The sequence below is a fragment of the Trichoplusia ni genome, chromosome 19 (genome assembly GCF_003590095.1).
Source record: "Trichoplusia ni isolate ovarian cell line Hi5 chromosome 19, tn1, whole genome shotgun sequence".
Taxonomy (NCBI): Eukaryota; Metazoa; Arthropoda; class Insecta; order Lepidoptera; family Noctuidae; genus Trichoplusia; species Trichoplusia ni.
Window position 1 is genome coordinate 5,283,707 of NC_039496.1, and position 20,461 is coordinate 5,304,167.

Genomic DNA, 20,461 nt, shown 5'->3' on the forward strand with positions numbered 1-20,461 from the left:
ATATTTAAAACAATATTCAAAACCAATTTGAACTTACTCTTCTTTGTAATAGTCAGAGAATAGTCCAGCGACTAAGAACTTCTTTCGAAGCCGCGGGTTCCTCTTAGATATTACAGGTTTATCTCTGTTGTCCACGCTGCTTGCAGGACTGTCGTCTCTAGACGATGCTACACGCTTCTTACAAATTATGCTCTTAGAGAGAACATCAATACTTTTTTCAAAATCAATTTCTTTCTCGTTTAGTGGCAGAGGATCATTTTCAAGAGTATCAAGTGATGGTTCCCGAGATTTAGAGTCAAATTTACGACTAACTACAGTGTCTAGCGAACTTTCTCGTGAACTAGATTGAACTTCTCTCTTCTTGTGAACTTGGCAAGACCTCGATTTCCTTCTTTGAGCTATTGCGACCGGCTTAGTAGTAACTTTCTCAGTAGTTTCAATTATTTTCTTAGGTTCTGATTTCTTAGTCTTGCTTTTGGGTTCTTCAGTCGTATTATCAGAGCTCCTTGTAAGCCTTCTCTCACTGGGGCATAGAACGGCAAGACTAGATTTTGGCCTCAAACCAATCTTGCATTTCTTTTCCACTACTTTTCTTTTAGAGAATATTTCTTCAATTTCATGAGACGGCGACATAGCTCTAGTCTTACGTTTCAATCGCTCAAGGTTATCCAAGCGACTAACAGGTCTATCAGATTTCAAGTTCAAAAGACTTAATGGAATACTATCCTCCGGGTCATTGCTGAGAGAGCTTGCTAGTGATGGTATACTGTCAGATTCGCTTAGCACTTCCCACTTATTTACATGATTTTTAACCTCCTTCTCAGCTTTACTCTTCAGTTGCAGCGCAGGTGCTCTCAGAATAGAGGAATTTGAAGCCTTTTTCGCATTTACGGTTTTATCAGAGTCGCTACTAATTTTGTTATTGTTCTCACTAGGAATATCTTTTCCTTGCAACTTTTCAAGTGCAACGACAGTCAAGCGGCCTTGTTTTGGACATTCATCTTTATTTAAAACCACTTTCAGTTCAGGTTTCTTCGTGTTAGTGCGCTCTAAGAAACTGCTCATCGCCTCCCCATCCTTCGGGACTCTTTCAAATGCCGAATTGTTATCAGTATCGGAAGTAAAATGGCTGTCTGAAGTTACGTTGATGCTACTGTCAATTTTCTTCTTCTTTCGTTTAATACTGGGGAAACCAGTCCTGTTGATAGCTTTCCGCCTCCTCGTTTTCTTCTTTATCGGGTCAACGGCTTTATTATCACTGGAATCATTCGCTTCAGCCTTCTTGGCGCTTAAGCATATTTTCTTAGTTACATCTGTAATAGATAGCCGTTCTGCCTGAATCTTTGGAACTAACACTCTCGTTGGCAAGACCAACTTGCTTTCTCTGATAATATTGTTGGTTTTCTTCTTTTTCTTGCTGTCACTTGAGTCATCGGTATCGTTGTTAAAGTTTCTTTTAGGTTGTCGTAAGTTGTGCCCACCGGTCTCTTGAAGTTTATCGGATATTACAGCGGCGATAGATTCCCCACGTTTTGGCCTTATGACAGGATCGGGTGTCTCTGATATTAACGCCAACGGTATCTCAGACTCAGTATCGATCGGAGCAAGTAATGAATTAGTTGTTTTAACATCATTGTGTTTCGCTTTAGACTTAGCACGATTCGCTTCAGCTAAAACATTGCTTACACAGATTGATGATTTAGGAATTTGATCTTCTAAATCAATAGAGGGTTCAAATATTCCAGTAGGTTTATCAATATTGACAACAATTGTTTGCTCTGTGGAACAATCAGATACTTTTGTTTTCTTGGTGTCTATAACTTTTCCTTTTGACACTGGAGATTTGATGACTGTAGCCCTTGTGTTAATTTGTGAAGATTCTTTGTTTTTATTCTTTTCTTCGCCTGTTTTAGTAGAAGAATCAGAACCGTGTTTTTCTTTTTCTAAAATACGAGATTCTATAGACTTACGTATATTATTGTTTAACAGAGTATCTAAAACTTTAGTAGCTGCACTTGGATTTATTTTTGAAACTAAATTACTCGTTAAGCCCTCAAGTCTATTTTTCTTTCGGGTCATAATTTCAGACTTTTGCGCCGGTGGAATAGAACTTTTGTATAAAGACCGAGCAGACATACTTTTCAATGGGTCGATAGTTGTGTTATTTACAGGTGATGTAGTGCTGGAAGACATAGACCCGTCATCCTTGTCCTGTTCCTTGGAATCTTCCTTCGAACTATTCTGATTAACATCCTTCATTTCTTTTGGACTTGAGGGTGCAACTGATTTATCATCAGATAACTTTTTGGACAGTGATTGTACGACTTGGTCTAAGCTTGAGTGCGATATAACTTTCTCAGCTTCTAGTCTATGCCGCTTTTTTGGTGTCACAATGGGTGCAGAATGCCTCGTAGGCGATGATTTATTCTCTGATCGTGGTGAAGAGACTTTATTTGATTCTGGTTTATTTGATTCAGACTTCACTTCATTTTCTTTGGATTTTGGTAGAGACTTTTCCAAATCATGGACCATTTTATGAACAGCCTTTAATTTCTCTGAAGTTTCATAAATTTTTTTTGAAAGCTCGGATTGTTCAGCCGTCGGTTTCTTTATACTTAGATCGGCATCGGTCGCAGTAGGAGGATTAAGAGGATTGCTTTTTACAGGCGTGTCTGTTGTGTCAGTCCCTTTGATTTCATCTTCGCCAACGGTGCCATTAAGTTTCGCATTTTTTGGAATTTCAGCATTTGGATTTTTAGTCTCTTGTGCTCCGGTAGTCACCTGCGCCTGAGTTTTAGAGTTGTCATTCTTTTTCACCTTCTCAGACAAAATTTTGGGTTTTGGCGGATCTTCGGGGGTGGTACTTTGGACCTCTCCCGTACAACCAGTCTCAGTGCACAAGAATTTCTCTGGACTCGTGCCATTTTTTGAGTTCTCGTCAAACTCTGCTGATACTAAACTCAAGCTCAATGAGTTCCCAGTAGACGAGTTGATGTGATAATGTCGCTTCTTCAAAGGCAATTTATGTTCATTAGTATCTTTTCCACCTTTACTCTGAGATTCTGCCAATTGCTTCTTATGCCGTCGTTTAGACGTAGGCGTTGCTATTTCCGGATTATCTGAAGTTTTACGTTTCTTAGATCCTCTTTTAACTACTTTAGGGACCGACTCCGTTGACGATTTTTCTACATTTTTTGGAGAGTTTTGAGCAACGTTAGTTATCAATTTTGGTGCTATTTGACACAACTTGATAAAATTCGATATCAAGTTGTCCATGTCCTGAGTGAATTTTTGATCTACTAGTTCTATAGCTTTTGTGTAGGACTCTCTACACTTTGAAACAGATCGAGATCTATGTCGCCTTTTGCTTCGATGTCTGTGGTGTTTGCTTTCAGTTTTCACAGTTACCCTCGACAATCGTTCCGTCGGTTTCAAATTTATTTTAGGTGGTGCTAGAACAACAGTTCTTCTGTGTTTTTGAATTGGAAACGAGGGCTTCATAAGTGGTTTCTTGAAATTTAAAAAGACGTTTCTTGATAACGATTTATTAGGGACATAACTGTTTTTTGCTTTTTCAAAAACATTGGGAATCGGTTTAGTGGTAGTCTCCTTCTTCGTTCCACTTGAGTATGATGTACTTCCGTTTTTTATCTGTTTTCGGTACTTCGGTGAAAGAGTTCTTGAAAAATATTTAAAGCTGCTGTCATTTTCTTTCTTAGTCCCTGGTGCTTTAGCTGCTATACAAATTGGTGACGACCCGAACTTGTGCGTGAACGCGGGCTTGAGTGCCGGCAGAGGATTTCCCACATTATTAGCTTTACTAGGAGACTTCAGTAAAGTATTATTGTTGTTGTTATTGCTCACTTTGAATATGTTACAAGTTGTTACAGGACGTTGCAATCCACTAAATACTGGCCCTGGGGCAAACGGGTCAGATGAATTTAACCTCAACACGTGCTTTTGACTCATTTTAGAAAATCCGAAGTCGTAGGACTTCGACGGTATAGGATATTTTGTGCAAACACTGACATATTTAGGACTTGCACTAGGTTTCCGCAAATAGCTGTCGCACTCAGAATCGCTTGAACTGTGACCTAAGGTCAGTGTACTGAATGTTTTATTTGTCAATAACAGTATCTCTTGGTCGGAAACAAAGTGTTTCTGATTCTTATAATATGATCTATCTCTGACTGACCTAGTCTTTTTGAGTTTCCTCATACGCCTCCGCATACTTCTAACACTGTTGTCTGTTTTATATCCAGACTTATCACTTTTATACCCTGACTTATGGTCACTTTTATAGCCTGAACGAAAGTAATCACTTTTATATCCAGACCGACACCCATAATCACTTTTGTAGCCAGACTCGATTATGCGGCTGCAGCTTTTATACGGCTTAAATTCATGGTCACTTTTATAACCAGATAAAATATCTTTGTATTTAGGATTTAGGTCAATCTGTTTCCAAGTCGGGTCCAATGGATCATCAGCAGCTGCTTCATTTTCGCTTTGGTTATCTCTCCAAGCGTTACCGAAGGTTTTATTATTCTTTTTAGGTAAACTAGCCAGTTTACTATTTAATTCTTTACGTTTTGCGTACACCCCCGACAGCACAGACCTGTTATTAGAAACAGAGTCATCGTCACTATCACCTGATTCATATTGGTTTTTATCCTTCAAAGTTTTAGGAGCATTCTTAGTCGATTTCGTTTTATTCTGTGGCTTACGACCTACTTTCTTCCTAGGCGGATATAGGACCCTATCAGTAGCGTACAGCATTCTGTCCAATGCTGCGATATCTAATTTGTGGTCGTTTCGCTTATTCTTTTCGAACTTACTTTGCTCTTGTTTTAGCGGGACTGGCGACGGAGCTTCTGTTTTTATTTGCTTTATTTCATTTTCTAATCTTTTCTTGGTGTAATCACAATCACTCGAGTCGGATCGGTTCTGAGCCCGGCTTCTGCTTTTGGATTTGGATCGCATTGCCCTTCTCGTAGTATTTTCCTTTTGTATCGACTTTCGGCCTAATCTACTGTGACTCTCTTCTACATCATGTCGTCGGAGTGGTGAATGCGTCGGTGAATTGTGGTTTGACAAAATTCCGGAATCTGGTGAAACATTCGGAGGGTCATTATTGTTATGAAAATTCATGATATTAACGGATTTTTCTTCTTTTTGAGATTCTGTACTTTTATTGTCAAATTCGTCAGCTTTTCGCACCTTGCGAGGCCGCCCTCTTTTTCTTCTAGATTCGACAATAACATTTTTTACATCTTCTTGAGATTCTACTGAATTCGTGCTGATTGTATCTAACTTTTGAGAATCAATTTGAGTTAAATGATTTAAATCAGTACTAACTACGGTTACTGGAGAACTTTTTAACAAATCACTGGCACTTCCAAGCTCTGAGCCTCCCTGGGTAATGTCCAGAGTCATGAAGTCATTATTATCGACACAATCATCAAGACTAGGCGGATTAGGTATTGATATGCCAACATCAGTTACAGACGATATTTCTTCAAGATCTTTGTTGATTTGTGTAAGTTCTTCCGTTTGTTGTGGACTAAGATGTTGACTGGGCGTTAAAAAATTTGGAGCTATCGGTGCTATTTCAGGCAAAGTGTTTATCTGTCCGAGTACACAGTCACTTATAGTGCCCACTCCGTCTATTGACCCGGAACTTAATCCGCAAGTCAACGAAGATGCCCCAGACGGATTAATGGAAGCTATTGGCGCAGAGCTGCTGAGTAATTGTGTTTGAGCCACGAATTGCTGAAGCAGGCTGGACGCATAGTGCGTGGTATTTTGATGACCGACACCTGAGTTCGAACACTCGTTTTCAGATCCCGATGAATCAGCTGTGGCCCTTTGAATCGCAGCCGTCACCAATTGAGGCGTAAGTTCCATTTCACTACTGGATCCATCACCTGCAATACAGACAATAATGTTATCCCATACCAAAAATAATAAAATTATTATTATTTTAATAAATTATTGTGGAGAAGCTCACCGTTATCTGCAATGGACTTATCGTCGTTGTCTGTCGCGGCGCTATGCACGGTAAAGGTCGAGAAATTGGGCTGTTGCGCCGGCGCGCTCGATGTTTGTTCTGGAAATAGTTCCGCAAGGTCTGCATCGTCGATGACCTGCGAAATATATTTCTGTATGAAGACCCAAATAGACGCAGACTGGTGTAGCCTATGCAATATAAACGGTCATAGCAGCGCGAGACAACCTGTTGACCTAGCCACTACTAAAATAGAAGTTTATTGGTACGAATATGAGTTTGTTTAAGATATTTTACAACAATAACTTCTTAAATTATAGTTGTGCACTAGCTATATAACATCATACCTGTAACTGGCAGGCTGCCGCCAATGCAACATTTGAGTCATCGGCAGACGCGTGAGCCGATCCTCCGGCAGCATCAGCTGTATCCGAGTCCGACGACGATGATGATGATGACGATGAGGACGATGAGGATGATGAACTGGAGGAGGAGGAGCTGGTGCCGCACGCCGCGCTCTCCGCCGCACCCGAAGTGAACTATAACAATATAACATTAATTATACACCTTGTTTATACCAAAAAGAGACCTGAGCTGGCAGACAAATAGGTATATTTATCAAAGCCCTAATGTTGGTTTAGTCACTCTAATTTTCATGTTACTTGTCGAAAAGCAATGTTTTGCCCTTAAAGTTTTCAATTTAATGGGATATAGCATAGCTTTTAAGCCCTCTGTTATGGCCCTATGTTTTATTAAAAATCGATGCCCCCTAAATAAAATAAGCTACCAATGGCACAGTAAAGAATGATCATGATATTTATTAAATAGTGACTCATAAATAGAATGTTTCCGATTAAACTACTTCTGGAACAAGTCAATCATAACATAGCATACCTAAACAAACATATTATTTGTACATGTTTTAGTAGAATCGAACGTAACTAGTATTTCATACAGTGAACAATTTGAACGGGACGGCGAGAGGCGCGATTAGCGCCCAAGATTGATTTGGCGCAACCAGTACCGACAGTGGGGTGACGCAACACAAGCGAGTAAGTTCCTCGCTGACCGCAATACACACCTTAACACTCGCAAGTATCCATTCAGATCTTACACAGCTGCACAACATTTTACGACCGCCGCTTTAATCTCATAATACAAATACATTAATATAAAGACAGTTTAAAAACATGTGCAATAACAGCACGTACTACTACATCCATAACATACTTAATTAATTTGGAGTGAAGCCACAGGTATGAGGCAATTATGTCGAAAGTGCCTATGTATTAGTCCTTCGATTCCCAGTTTGCTTGAACGTGTTATATGAATGTTCAACTCACGATTCTCGATAGTACAATAAAAGCAAGGGATTTACAACACTCGTATATTTGACACAAGTAACACTGTAGGTACCTAATATAGCTCGTTCAGTAACTGGTTCGCGCTCGCACGGTACACTATAAACTAATAATGGGGATTGGTCCTATCTCTATCAAACAACATTTACTTACTTCTCAGAAATTCAATAACCATTTAAGGCTAATGAGCCAATAGATATTTCATTACTAAATCTTTAAACGTGATTAATATTTACCTCTTACTAAGAAATATCTCTTATTAAACAATAACGTTTACAATCAACCAGAATTATTATGACACTGGTTTGTGTTGGAAAACCAAAACAGGAAACTAACTCAACTTGCATAAGCAACGTATAATATTAATATTAGAAAGGAATATGACGACGTGTGTGTTGTTTTTACCATTAAGTTAATTCTCCGAGGGTGCTAATCAATAAGGCGGAAGGGCGACCAACCCTCGGCACTGGAAGGGGTTGAGCAAGTGTCGCGTGGCCGCCGGTCTTATCACGGTTAGCATATCAAATACAACGGAAACTACCGACCCTAAGTCCTACAGCCTATGTAGACAACACGAGTAAGAAATACCCTCAAACTACATAAAATGCACACTTTAATTGGAAAATGGGCATTTGCAAAAATGCAAAAAAAGCTCTTTTACGATCCAATGGCAAGTACCTAAGTACAAATTGCACGATTATTTCAAAGAAAAAACCTAGCAAGGATGTAGTACCTTTCACTAGATCAGATATATCTCGAATGATTGTAAGTGACTTTTAAGATAAAAATCAGAGTAATCATATACGCGCAATATAAAGAGCTTAGTAACGCTACCTGTACAATGTACATGTATTGGAAGATATCGATCTGTTGCACGGAACTAAATCGTACAATAGCTGTGCATAGACAAATATGAAAGCGCGGAACATTTGAATCGACAATGGGATAACAGTACCTATCTGAGACGGCGCCGACACGAATATCACATTAACGACCTCGTGATCTACGGAGATTTATATCTGACAGCAAACGCCAAACAAACGGAAAATGTGCCGCTTCGATAATGTTTTGTATAGTACAGTAATTGATTATAATTTTAACCATAAATATCACCGACTTATAATGCCAAAGTACACTCGTCATCGTAATTAAAAGGTAAGATACGTTGAACCCAGAGAGAAACCTTCGGGGTTTAATGACATTCTATTATTTGTACTTGTGTAATTTCGCAAAAAAAGTGTTAAATAGAAGTTGTTTAATAAAATTCAATCTTTGGCAAGGGAATGAATATAAAATAATAAAAAATAACTTTTTTGGTTTTCTATTTTTACCTACATTAGATGACAGTAAATACTTGATAGATATGGCTATTGACCCCGCGCCAAATGTTAAAAACAATACACGTGTAACGCTTTAGAACGGTTTTATTATATCGAGACAGCTACGGCTAAATGTAATTCAATAAGGATTATTTATAGTTTTCCATTTATTAAGACACTTTACTGACAACAAATTTGTTTCTCCATTCGCAACAAGGAACCAAGTGGTTTTATTTAATCATTAATAATTATTAACTTTAATTGAAGGAGATCTGAAAACAATAAAAGTGCAATATAATAATTGAATGTCGTATGTGAGCAACGAGACAAGGCTATCAATTGCAATGCTTTCGATTCAATACATAGCGATGATAATAAAGAGTAACGAGACAGAACGAGGAAATGTTGCGGAACGTCGGCGTCGGCATCGGCCGAGGAGGCCGTGAACTTGACTGTGACAGACTATCGAGCGTCGCGCCTCCACTCAGCCGGAGCCGGTGGCTGGTACTGAGCTAACTGAGCGCACTCAAACTGCTCTCGGTGTTGCTAGCGAGTAGCCATAACCACCAAGTTTTGGCTTCAACAAGCTATGACCACTTTGAATACTTCCTACCAAAGTCGGACTAATTTCGCAACTATATTTTGGTTCGTTATGTAAACTAATTGTGTATATAATATCGTCCTATGTCTTATCTTTATGCTCTGCAACAACTGAGTATTTAAACAAATAATTTGCTATTTTTTGGAAGAAGTTTTCTGCTTTAACGACATCAATAGTATTTTTCCGAACAACAAACCAAAAAAAAACTGATGTTAAATCCTAGAACTTAGAGATGGACTGTAGTAAACAAGTGTCTTATTTAACGAATACAATATCAAATTAATTAAGACATATAAAATCGTTTCTTGTTAGTTCTTATAGGTAGACTCCACAACTTGTTTTCCTCTAATGACTCATATGATGTAGTACGAACGTAGGCAGTTTTAACTTAGATCTTGTCACAACATTAGATATTTGGCGACGAGACACAAATATTAAATACACAAAAGGAATATGTCAAAACAGTTACTAATGTTGACATCGTCTCGACATTGCGCGATTGTACGGTGAATTCATATTCAATTTCATTATTAGTTGATATTTATGCAGTCGTCGACAGACCGGCGAGCTTGTCTAGTGTTTAGAGTTAGGGTCGCTCTTATTTGCAGTTTGTCAGCGATGGTTTCATAACGTCCCGCATTTCTCGCGGAGCCGGCGCGGCGGACCGGCCGGCGCGCCTCACGACGACGTCGAAGCACCGGACCAAAAAGACTAATCAAAGTCCCATTCGACAATTCATTTTCTCCCTTACATGCCACCGCAAAAAGATCTTAATCCTTCGTAGTAAACGCTCGTTACAGCATTTCTGCAAAGATTGATAGTGCGGTACGAGGCCGAACGCTCACGTAATTGGTAACGATTATTAAGAGAATTTATATTCGATAAGTTGACAGGTCGTGGCTCGAGTTAAATTCAATTTAAGTTGCGGTTGGATTTTACACGTGACATGTTTACGTACTCGTTTCGATTAAATCGTATTATAGAAGGCTAAATGTATGAACAGATAAATTACGGACTACCGGAAATCTCTTCAATCGTTATCTACGACGAGATAAATTATGTTTATTTACTATCACACTTGAAATAAATTTATTAGCTATTCGATGCTTACTCTACCTAGAGTCCTTTTGATTTTTGTTGTACAATGCGAAATGGTAGTCTTTGATACCACTTGAACTTTAATATCAGTAAATGAAAACTTCGTAAAACACACATTATTCGGATAAAGGACCTAACAAACGCCTTTTTTAATTGTAACCAGAGAGACACAACACTGGTATTAAAAAAAGTACAAAATTAATTATTAAATAGTATTAAATGCGGACCACAGGGTCCGCATTTGAACATGTATCGTCGACCGCAGTGCTAATAACCGTTTCACACCTATTTATTTTCAGTTTAGTTTTTGTCGTAACACTTACTAACTCCTACGCAATATCAAGAGTGTAGGGCTGTACAACAATACACAAACTTACTAAATTAACGTATTCTGGGCATTCGTATCTGACATAATTAGTAGAATAATAATATGTATTAAATGCAAAAAATTACAACACGTAAGCAAGTCAATATTGTGTAAAATAGATACACATAACTAGTTTACGCAACAAGTGGATATTAAACTAGTTGAATTGAAATAGACCCGCCTTACATGTACTTAAAATATTAATTGGCAGCCCTGAACGGAGACGACTATCCGGTGGCGGTTGATTGTACTCATCAAGGATTTCTGCACTCAAGGACGGTGGCGGCTAGACGATCGTGGCTGTCGAACGCCTCTTATTATTTCTCCTCAGACACATCTTGTTTTTGTCTCGACTCATTTATATTCATGATACGTATCGACGGTTATCTCTATAAATTAAAATATTTCCATTCGCCTCCAATGGAAATCTATACATCCAGCAAAATGCTTCGATATTCGTTAGATCGTTATTATACCTACGTCATGTTAATTTTAAATATCGTTCAAACCCAACGGCCGCAATATAAGGCATGTTTGAATTTTAAAAGTTTAAACGCGATTTTTTTAATACATACAATTTATCTACAGATTGTAGTTGTTACGTTGTAATCGACTTTAACAGTCAAAACAAAGATACAGTAGTCTTTAATTAATGTTAAATAATGCATCATCTAGTAATCAATCCTTGATAGTGAAACTTAAACCAGCGAAATGATTACCGGTACACACACTACCAACGTCGCGCCGTTCTATGATAAACTGTAGAGCAACAATAACAATTAAATATAAATAGCTATGAATGACGTGATACAATTCCTCTATCTACTCCAATGACTGTAAAATTACAGTAATTAGAAGCTGCTAGCACACATTAATAACATTAGCATCTTATTTCAATTCCAATAGTATCGACTACAAACAAGCGAAGCACGCTTGTTGAGATATATCTCATTGCTCGGGGCAATTTATTTTAAGTCGTTTTTGCTATTCAACAAAAACTATTGACTATGTTCTGTACACGGGTTCAGTCACCTCAATATTTTCGAATGTGCGAACCTCATTGTCTGCTTCTATTTTTTGTGGCATATGGCTAGTTTATACCAATTTACACAGATGCCAAGTATTACGCTATCAAAGTTAAATTATTAGTAGGGTCTTATTATTATTGGATAAGATATTTTGATTTTATTGTGTTATAAACATATCATCGAGTGAACAATGCAGTTACATTTGACAACAAAGTCGACGAGTCAAGGGTATATGCAAATACACATCACGTCAACAAAGCGCATTGCTCGCAGACCCAAAAACAAAACGAGCATGACATAAGGACAAAAGAACTACCCAACAAATCGTAAGTAAGGTTTGTATGTCCACGGGTCCAACAAGAATAAACATTATTATTTTATTAACTTTTTGTATTGTAAAACAAAACAAACTGTATCGACATATCTATAATTAAATTATTACCTTATCTTTATGTCCCTTTTTATTAAGGTCAAGAGCAAGGCATCAGAGAAGTTTTAATTAAAAGATCTAAAGTATTGTGTGTAAAATGATAACTTTAATTTTATAAATAACGCAGATAAAGTAAAAAAGAGGAATGCATCAGCTGCATGTCATCTGACCATGTTACTGCTGGGTCACTGCGGCACACAAACACGTCATATTGAACGCCCCAATAACTAAGCTCACTTATTGAACCCCTTCTCGTCTTTAGGTAATATAATTAATGTTAAATGTAACACTTATAAAAGTACGATACTGATGAACAATATTTATTCTGCTACAAAACAAGCATAATTAAAAGAACGCAATTATAGTGATTGAAACAAAACTGAATAGACCTAATAACAAACAATAAAAAAACGTGTTCCGATGTCGTACCGAGACTGTTAATGGATATGTCCTGGTAGAGTCGCGTAAGTAAATAAGAGTAATTTGCAGTGCACTTGCATACGCCATATAACTCAACAAGGAACCCACACGATATGTATAAAAATAAATACTACCACAATTACGACCACTTAAACGTACGAGATATCTCCAAGAATGATGAGTAAAGAAAATAATTGTTTCGACCCAACAACCTTCTTCAACCAGAATATGTTGAGGTTATTTACAACAAATATTCTGAATGAAATTTTCGGCTATAATGGTAATCATGCTATCTAAATATTAAGAGAAGCGTTTATAATCTGAAAGTTTTTGAGTTCATTGAAATGGCTGACACGTTTACAACTTTCATCAGTTAGCGGAGCATTCGAGGCGTCTACTGGGGTAATAATTTATTGGCGTCCATCTGCTGCTTACATTAAACGCGAATTTCGTGTTATTTAAACTCAGGAATACAGAACGTAGGAGTTTTATGACGGCGTTTGCTCCACCAGAGCTTCCTCACCGCCTGTCTAAACTAATGACGCACTGACGCCAAACAAACATTTGACTCTACATAAGACGCTAATCACACTTATGTTCATTATTTGTAATAATAATGAAAAGTATGCAATGTATACGGATACTCAGTATTGGTATGTATTTGTATGTTTCTTACCACTTCACTGATTAAGTTAAATGTGGAGGTAGCTGACGCCTTGGATTGACACAAAAGTTACTCGAGTAGTCTATCGAACTTCGTAAAACGAAAGTAATATTTTTGGAGCTATAACCGACATAAAAAGGCAGGCGAAGCCGCGAACAACAGTTACTCTATCCATATTATTATGAACAGTTAAAACAACTAACCGGGCTTCTGAATATTCAGTAAAAAGTTAACATCGTGATATAAATTTCAAATGAGTGACGACGCTTAACTTAGCGCAACTACAAATATTGAACTAATTCCGTAGGTGTGGTTTACTCTAAATTGATAAATTGTTTTTTAAAAAGACCGAAATTCCTTGAATCCCCATAACAAAATGTGAAAATTACAGTTTATTCATCTTGTTATTATGTGTTATTCAGAAAATAACTTAGCTTGTTGCTTTATAAAAGTAAATGTAAAAGTTTTTAACATCAATAGGTAATGCTTTCAGAATCGAGATACGAAAACTACAGTTTAAAAACCCTTATCGCATCTTTAAGCATCATGCTCACTTCTTTTTAAATCGAACTTTATAAAACAAGGATGGTATCTTGAACTTGTAAATTTATTTAAATCGAACCATGATGTTCTCAAAACTATTAAGTAAGAAATAAAAAGTATAATTTATATTACCGAGCACATGTGCGTTTAGCGTGAAGGTCATATACACGACTCACTGGAACTCAGACGGGTCGCAACGAATAATGACATCATTACTTTTTTGAGATCACTTGATTAAGTTGGTAACAGTAAGTGCATCCACGGTTGCGCATGACCATGGTTTACCAGAGAAACCGCAAAATTTATTTAAAGCGATACGTGTAAAGAATCCTGTCACACATGAAATCATCTCTGATTAATATAGCGTACATAGTAAAATTGTTTGAACATTTTTGAAATAAATGACTTCCTTTAAATATAAAAAAATCATATCCAAAGCGTATTAAGTAAAAGCATCAAATTAATCATGCAACAATCAAATTACAGTCACCTATCAATAACGCTGGTTCTGGTTTACAAACACATGTTAAACATCTGAAGACCCGTTGACCTAGCGACCGGAATAAAGAGATTAATTTAATGGGGGCTGGCAAACGGGTGCGGTCAGAACAGCTAACAAATAAATCACGTATTCCCATGCCAGGCCAGTACGACCTGTTCAGGTTTAAGCTTTTTAAGAGCGGCGCCTAACATAACAATGGTAAGTGTTATGCGCTTAAATCATAAAGGGAAACAGACACGGGGCTGCGTTTATTATACGAAGCTAGCCAGTTTTTAAGAACTTTTATGAAGCATAAGTTCGTTTTAATACATAACAATAAATCCAGAAAATCAACCAGCCGTAACTCTTTTTGAGCTCACTGCTTCATGGTTACATTATGGATTCAAACAAAACATTATTTGCAAACAAATCAGGCTGGGGAATGTCATGTGTACCAACCAGCCACTAATTAATTTACACTTATTACAGTCCAGTAGGGCTTCAAATGTGATAAATATAGTGAAGATTAAGTCTAACGAACGTTGGTAACACATTGTAATCCGTATAGATAACATTATGATAAATAATTTATTAATTACAGGTATAGTATGTATACTTAACCTTATGCGAGAGACAAGTCATAAACTACACGATAATATACTTGTCAGTCATTCAAATAACTGAAATCTGGGTTCGATCGTAATCAATGATGTCATTTCCATTGTCACTTTGTGAACTAAACTGGGTGCGAACTGGGAGCAGACGTCAAAATAAAAACATGATACTGTTTGTGGGTCTAAAGGATGCACTTTAAAATTAATGTACACAGTCGAACAAAAAGTGTATAATATTCAACAGGAAAATAAGCTCGGAATACTCCATTCATTGAATAACAATATAATGTTTCTTTGCCATTTAAAGTTAATTGGTTTATCAAAGAAAAGCTTATAAATATCACCCCATACATTATTTTTAAACGCATGTTGGGATTCACATATTACGTGTGAAGATTATTTAATTGTTTTATAGAATTATGATACTATTCATTGATTTTATTGTATTCAGAAATAAATACAGATAAAAACATCATTGCAATTTTATCAGATTAATTTCAGTTGAAATTTATGTATTTACCTATTCATGATTTTTATGTGATATATTTCCATTACTAGCTGTTGCCCGCGACTTCGTCCGCGTGGTTAGAAGATAAAAGTTATAATTTATACCTGCCTTCTATCTATCTATCTGCCTTCTATCTATCTTGTAGGATTCAGTCAGCGTTTGCAATGTAAGCGCAAAAAATGTGTGATTTTACGACCTCACATTAGAAACCTCAAAAATTTTAGCCTATGTGTTATTCTGATGTATAAGCTATATTGTGGTAAAGTTTCATTCAAATCCATTCAGTAGTTTTTACGTGAAAGAGTAACAAACATCCATACATCCATACTTACAAACTTTCGCCTTTATAATAGTAGTAGGATTAAAACAAATTATTTCCAACATATAGTACAATTAATTAATCCTCTGACTATTAAAAGGAAGCAACCGTTACTTCATTTATGATTTCCAACATATAGTACAATTAATTAATCCTCTGACTATTAAAAGGAAGCAACCGTTCCTTCATTTATGTGAATAGTGTATTCGGTGAAGCTCCATAAAATATGGTGTTTATTGTTATGGGCCACGTGGGTTTTCTTATGCTTTGTTTTAGTATAGTGCGATCATCGATCGGGTAGGGCCGCTAGGGTCGTTCCAGACTGGCGCACAAGACCGAGCGGGGCGAGCCGCGCCGGCGCCGATCCGTCCGTGACTCCGAATTAGGCGCACTATTACCATACCTGCAATCACAATCTACCGCCACGGATCCCAGCCGCACTTAATTAAGGCATACATATTTAGGGTGCGAACGAACGGAACACCTCATGTTATTATACACCGAAAATAAAATAACTTCGTGCTAGTCGAAGGCGTGTTTGTTATGCTTCAGTTATCAATTCTCAGACAAGAAGACTGTTTTAATAAACTAACATTATTATTTGACGGTTCGGACTATAAACCGACGCGGACTATGTTAATTCGCGTTTATGTTAAACTATATTGAATCGTGGGACTGCCTACTCAATAACGGAACAGTGATAAGCTCAGCGAGGAAATCTTAGTTGCATTAAAGTTTATTGCTGACTTCTTGAGAGAAACTTTAAACAGCAATTATGTAAATATTGAACTGCGTCTAAGAATTGCTCAAAATAATCTTTTTGAGCAATCTAACGAGGTGAATGTCAAAATAAAGGAATTGCTCTCTACAAAATAAGCTACACCTGATCATCAGAACTTTATAGCATACCAAATTAATTATGCTACTAAATACTTTATCCCTTACACAAAGGAAACGGGGGTTCATATTAATTCGCGACTTCACTCGCAAGCTAAATGCAGTGGCAGAACACTTGTCGATGACATGATAGCAGCCCGCGACTTCCTTATCCGTTAGCTACGCGATACAATCTACTTAAGAACGACATCTCATTTGAATAACTACCAACATGCATTTATTACCTAAGAAAAAACTGGCATCCTTAAAAAAAACCCTGCGCGAACAGAACTTTATAATAAACACCGAGAATTTAATTAAGTAATGGATGATATTAAAATATGCAAGACCCGACAGCAAAACATTTTATTCCGTTCTTGATTAGAAAGTTCATAAAAGGGAATCAAGTCATGGAAACGCCGAGTCGTTAAACAGTCGAGTCGGTGTGTATCGGTGGAGATACCGCCATTAATATCTGTGTAGCATTTACGTTGGAATTCTCTAGAAACTCTCCCGGGTTCCCGCGAGGTTCAGATCGTGACTGCGCGTCGCGTCGGCGCAATTTGCTTACCCATACAGTGCCAGTGCGCGCCGCTCTAATCATGTGTAAAATATTGCCGTGCCTCGTCACTGCAACACGGAATCAGGACGGCACGTCAAAAGTCACAGAAGTGCAAGATTAATTGACTGCGATAGTTGCATCACGATTAAGGTCATCGACACGCCGTTTCTTGATACAAACACGCGTCACGTGTGTTGGAGCTTTAAACTAACAAATTTAATTGGAATCAAAAGACTTGCATTGATTGTAAGCAGTCACTTATGAGAACTTGTATTTTCAGCAATTGGGTAACTATGAGGTGCCAAATTTTTTCTACATTGCTAAAATCGAGGTTCAAGATTTGAACGGATCATATAGACGACGATCGACTGTAGTTAACGATAATAAGGAGAGACGATGAGATGATACAAAATATCCGAAACCACGTAGCTAGTCAAAATAAAAACAAATATTCGAAGGCTTACAATACTGGTAGTATAAAACGACCGGTAAAGTAGTCGTTCAAACAATTCCTATATAAGCGTAGAAAATCGGCAAGATCAAGTTGAACGCGTGACCTTAAGTCGAGTAACGAGACGGGTGTTAGTATGAGAGGCGCGAGCGAGGGCTGAGGGCCCATTAGAACAATAGTAGCGCGCAAGAAGCGTGCGATCATAAAGTTACACCTACAATCAGCGCGAAGCCGTAAGAATACCCGACCTGCCCCAACTTAGCGCGGCGAGTCTTCCACTGCTTTCACTGACCGCTCTGGTTTAACTTAACATTACACGAATATTTTCATTACCAGTTTCTATCAACATCTGAGATCCTTTAAATTTAAGGACTATAGCATTTCCTTCCTTAAAAAAATATGTTCTAATTTTATTCCATAGTTCAGCTGTATTTTCTTCACCTGGGGAACTACTGGTACGCTACAAAATTCTACAAAATAAAAAATTTCACATCATCAAAATGCGATAACGTTTTTCTTAAATTCAAAATAGCACAAATTTCTTGCAAATAGTTGGCACCAATCCCAAATATCTTGAAAATTCAACGGGAAAGCTAGGTTTATAATATGTTATTTAGGTATACTGTAGTACTTAGCGCAGTTGAGTAAATGTCGAAAATAATTAATTGCTTTGTGCATCGCGAGAATCTCTTCTGCCGCCTGTCATCCGTTACCTATGAATTAATGAAATGCGAATCCGCATCCGATGAAGATATCAATTTTTGCCACCAAACAAACATACCATTCCCACATAAGAAGTCCATCTCCACATAGTTTGGATTTAAGACATGTTTTACACCTTTAACCTTTTCGTCAACGTCTCCTACTGCTTTTGGAATATAGCTGTAAAGGTTCTTAACAACGGCCTGTTTGTGGTGTGTAAAAAGGGTGTGGAGCAATGCTGCCAAGGCATTCCCACGCATACAGCCGACATACGCGGATACGCCGGTTCCGATCACCGCCCGCACTAATTGAGTAGATGATGCTATGCGCGACGAGCAAGGACACGCAATCGACCTATGTAAGACACGAGATCATCCAGATTATACAACCCCAAATTAAATACGATAATTCATTTTTATAAAACTAGCGACTTTGCGGTACCATGACATACATACCGGGTATATGATATTCAATATACTGGGAAGTATAAACCCTAACGGAGTTTTACGAGACAACTTAATTAAAAAAGCAATTAGGCGGATTAATAAATAAATAAGAAGGTCAGAAACGAATAAAAAGGATTGTTTTATTTTATTTCAACTGGTCCAAAAAGATCGTATCAGCCATCATTAAGATCGTAATGATTCAAAAATGATGTTTTTTAATTTTGCACTACATTTTTATCTTTTAAAAGATGGGACAGTGAGTTGATACAAGAATATTCGAGTGCATCAGATAAGTGTGTAAATATTGAAACAAGTCGAACAAGCGTCTTCTTAATAGAGATGACGAGGTAGGCTACAAGCGTAACATATGCTGGATCCACGGTTACATGTTTATTATAATAACTTGTATAAAAATAAACATTTAATTTGTTTTAGTTACTGTACTAAATATTAGTGTTGGGATCACAGAGGATCCTCCAAATGATTAAAATATTAACTTTTGTGAAAATAAGTTATATTCCCAATAATATTGGGTTTTTGGAATAAGTGAGTTTTTTTACATATTTACAATCATTATTTGTTTTGCCATTCTGAAATTCTAATCTCTGCCATTATTTTTCAAATGCAATGTCCGTTGCATTACATTTGTAAAGTTAAACCCTTCCACAGCAAATCATGTAAATAAAAACATCTTTGTTCTTTTAATCATAAGTAACGAGACAGCGGCAATCGGCAAAACGCTGCGTGGGCGACGATTATCCGATGTTATCGCTACCACTGCTACTCGATGGCTTGACATGCCATGTTTCACCGAATTATCATTATTGCAACCGAATGCAATAATTCTGCCATTTCAGGAAAACTTAAGTGGATATAACTTTATACTGAGAACAGGTAAATTCATGCGCTTGTTAAAACTATAATGCATCTTATAAAATTTGACATTAAAGAGGCCACAATAAGCCAAGAATATCAACTACAAGTGTAAGTGAACGGATAAATCCTAATAGGAAACCACAACAAAAACCAAAAGTAAAGACTAGCATTTTAACAATACTTCCCTATTAGCTTGGAATACCTTAAACCCAACAAAAACCGCAAAATAATGTATAAATAAGACCTTGTCGTGGAAGTAAACAGTGGTCAATTACGGTGGTAGCGCCCGGCTCTATGGCGCGTTCAGAAACAATCGAAGCGGTGCGATGGGCGAGATACCAGCCGGTAATAACTCTAATGGCGAGATAAGACCGCCACTGCCGCGGATACATGCCGTACCGACCACACAAATGTATTCCAACTTTGTGCGTACGCTAACTCCAGATACGGCATCTAATATTTGTATCGAACTGACGGTTACATGATTTATTAAGGCCTAATTATGCTGAAGCATTGATACTTCAACGGCGATATAATACTATATTTTATAAAATTAAAATATAGCTGCAGTTTTTTATTTCTACGTAGTGTGTTTCAGACAGGCAAATATTAAGTTTGTCCGGCTTATGAGTGTAATCACAAGTGGCACATCTGCGGTGACTATTGGTAATCGAGTGTGATTTCCTACGTCCGTGTGGTATCGCGGAGTCGCGCGGCGACCAGCGGGACCAGTTTACGCCGACAACCATGTAAACGATTTATTCCCGAGTCTCGTTTTGCATTACCTG

The 20,461-nt window shown here is 37.4% G+C and overlaps 1 protein-coding gene across 1 annotated transcript in view; it reads right to left on the reverse strand.

The window, feature by feature from the left end:
• The window catches only part of LOC113503482 (histone-lysine N-methyltransferase ash1), a 37,377-nt gene that overhangs the window by 6,879 nt on the left and 10,037 nt on the right, over positions 1-20,461 (reverse strand). Inside the window, exons 5-7 of the mRNA XM_026885483.1 lie at positions 6,355-6,546; positions 6,011-6,146; positions 38-5,927 (exon numbers count right to left, since the gene is read on the reverse strand). Coding sequence (XP_026741284.1) covers positions 38-5,927; positions 6,011-6,146; positions 6,355-6,546 — 6,218 coding nt within the window. The remainder of the gene's footprint in view (positions 1-37; positions 5,928-6,010; positions 6,147-6,354; positions 6,547-20,461) is intronic.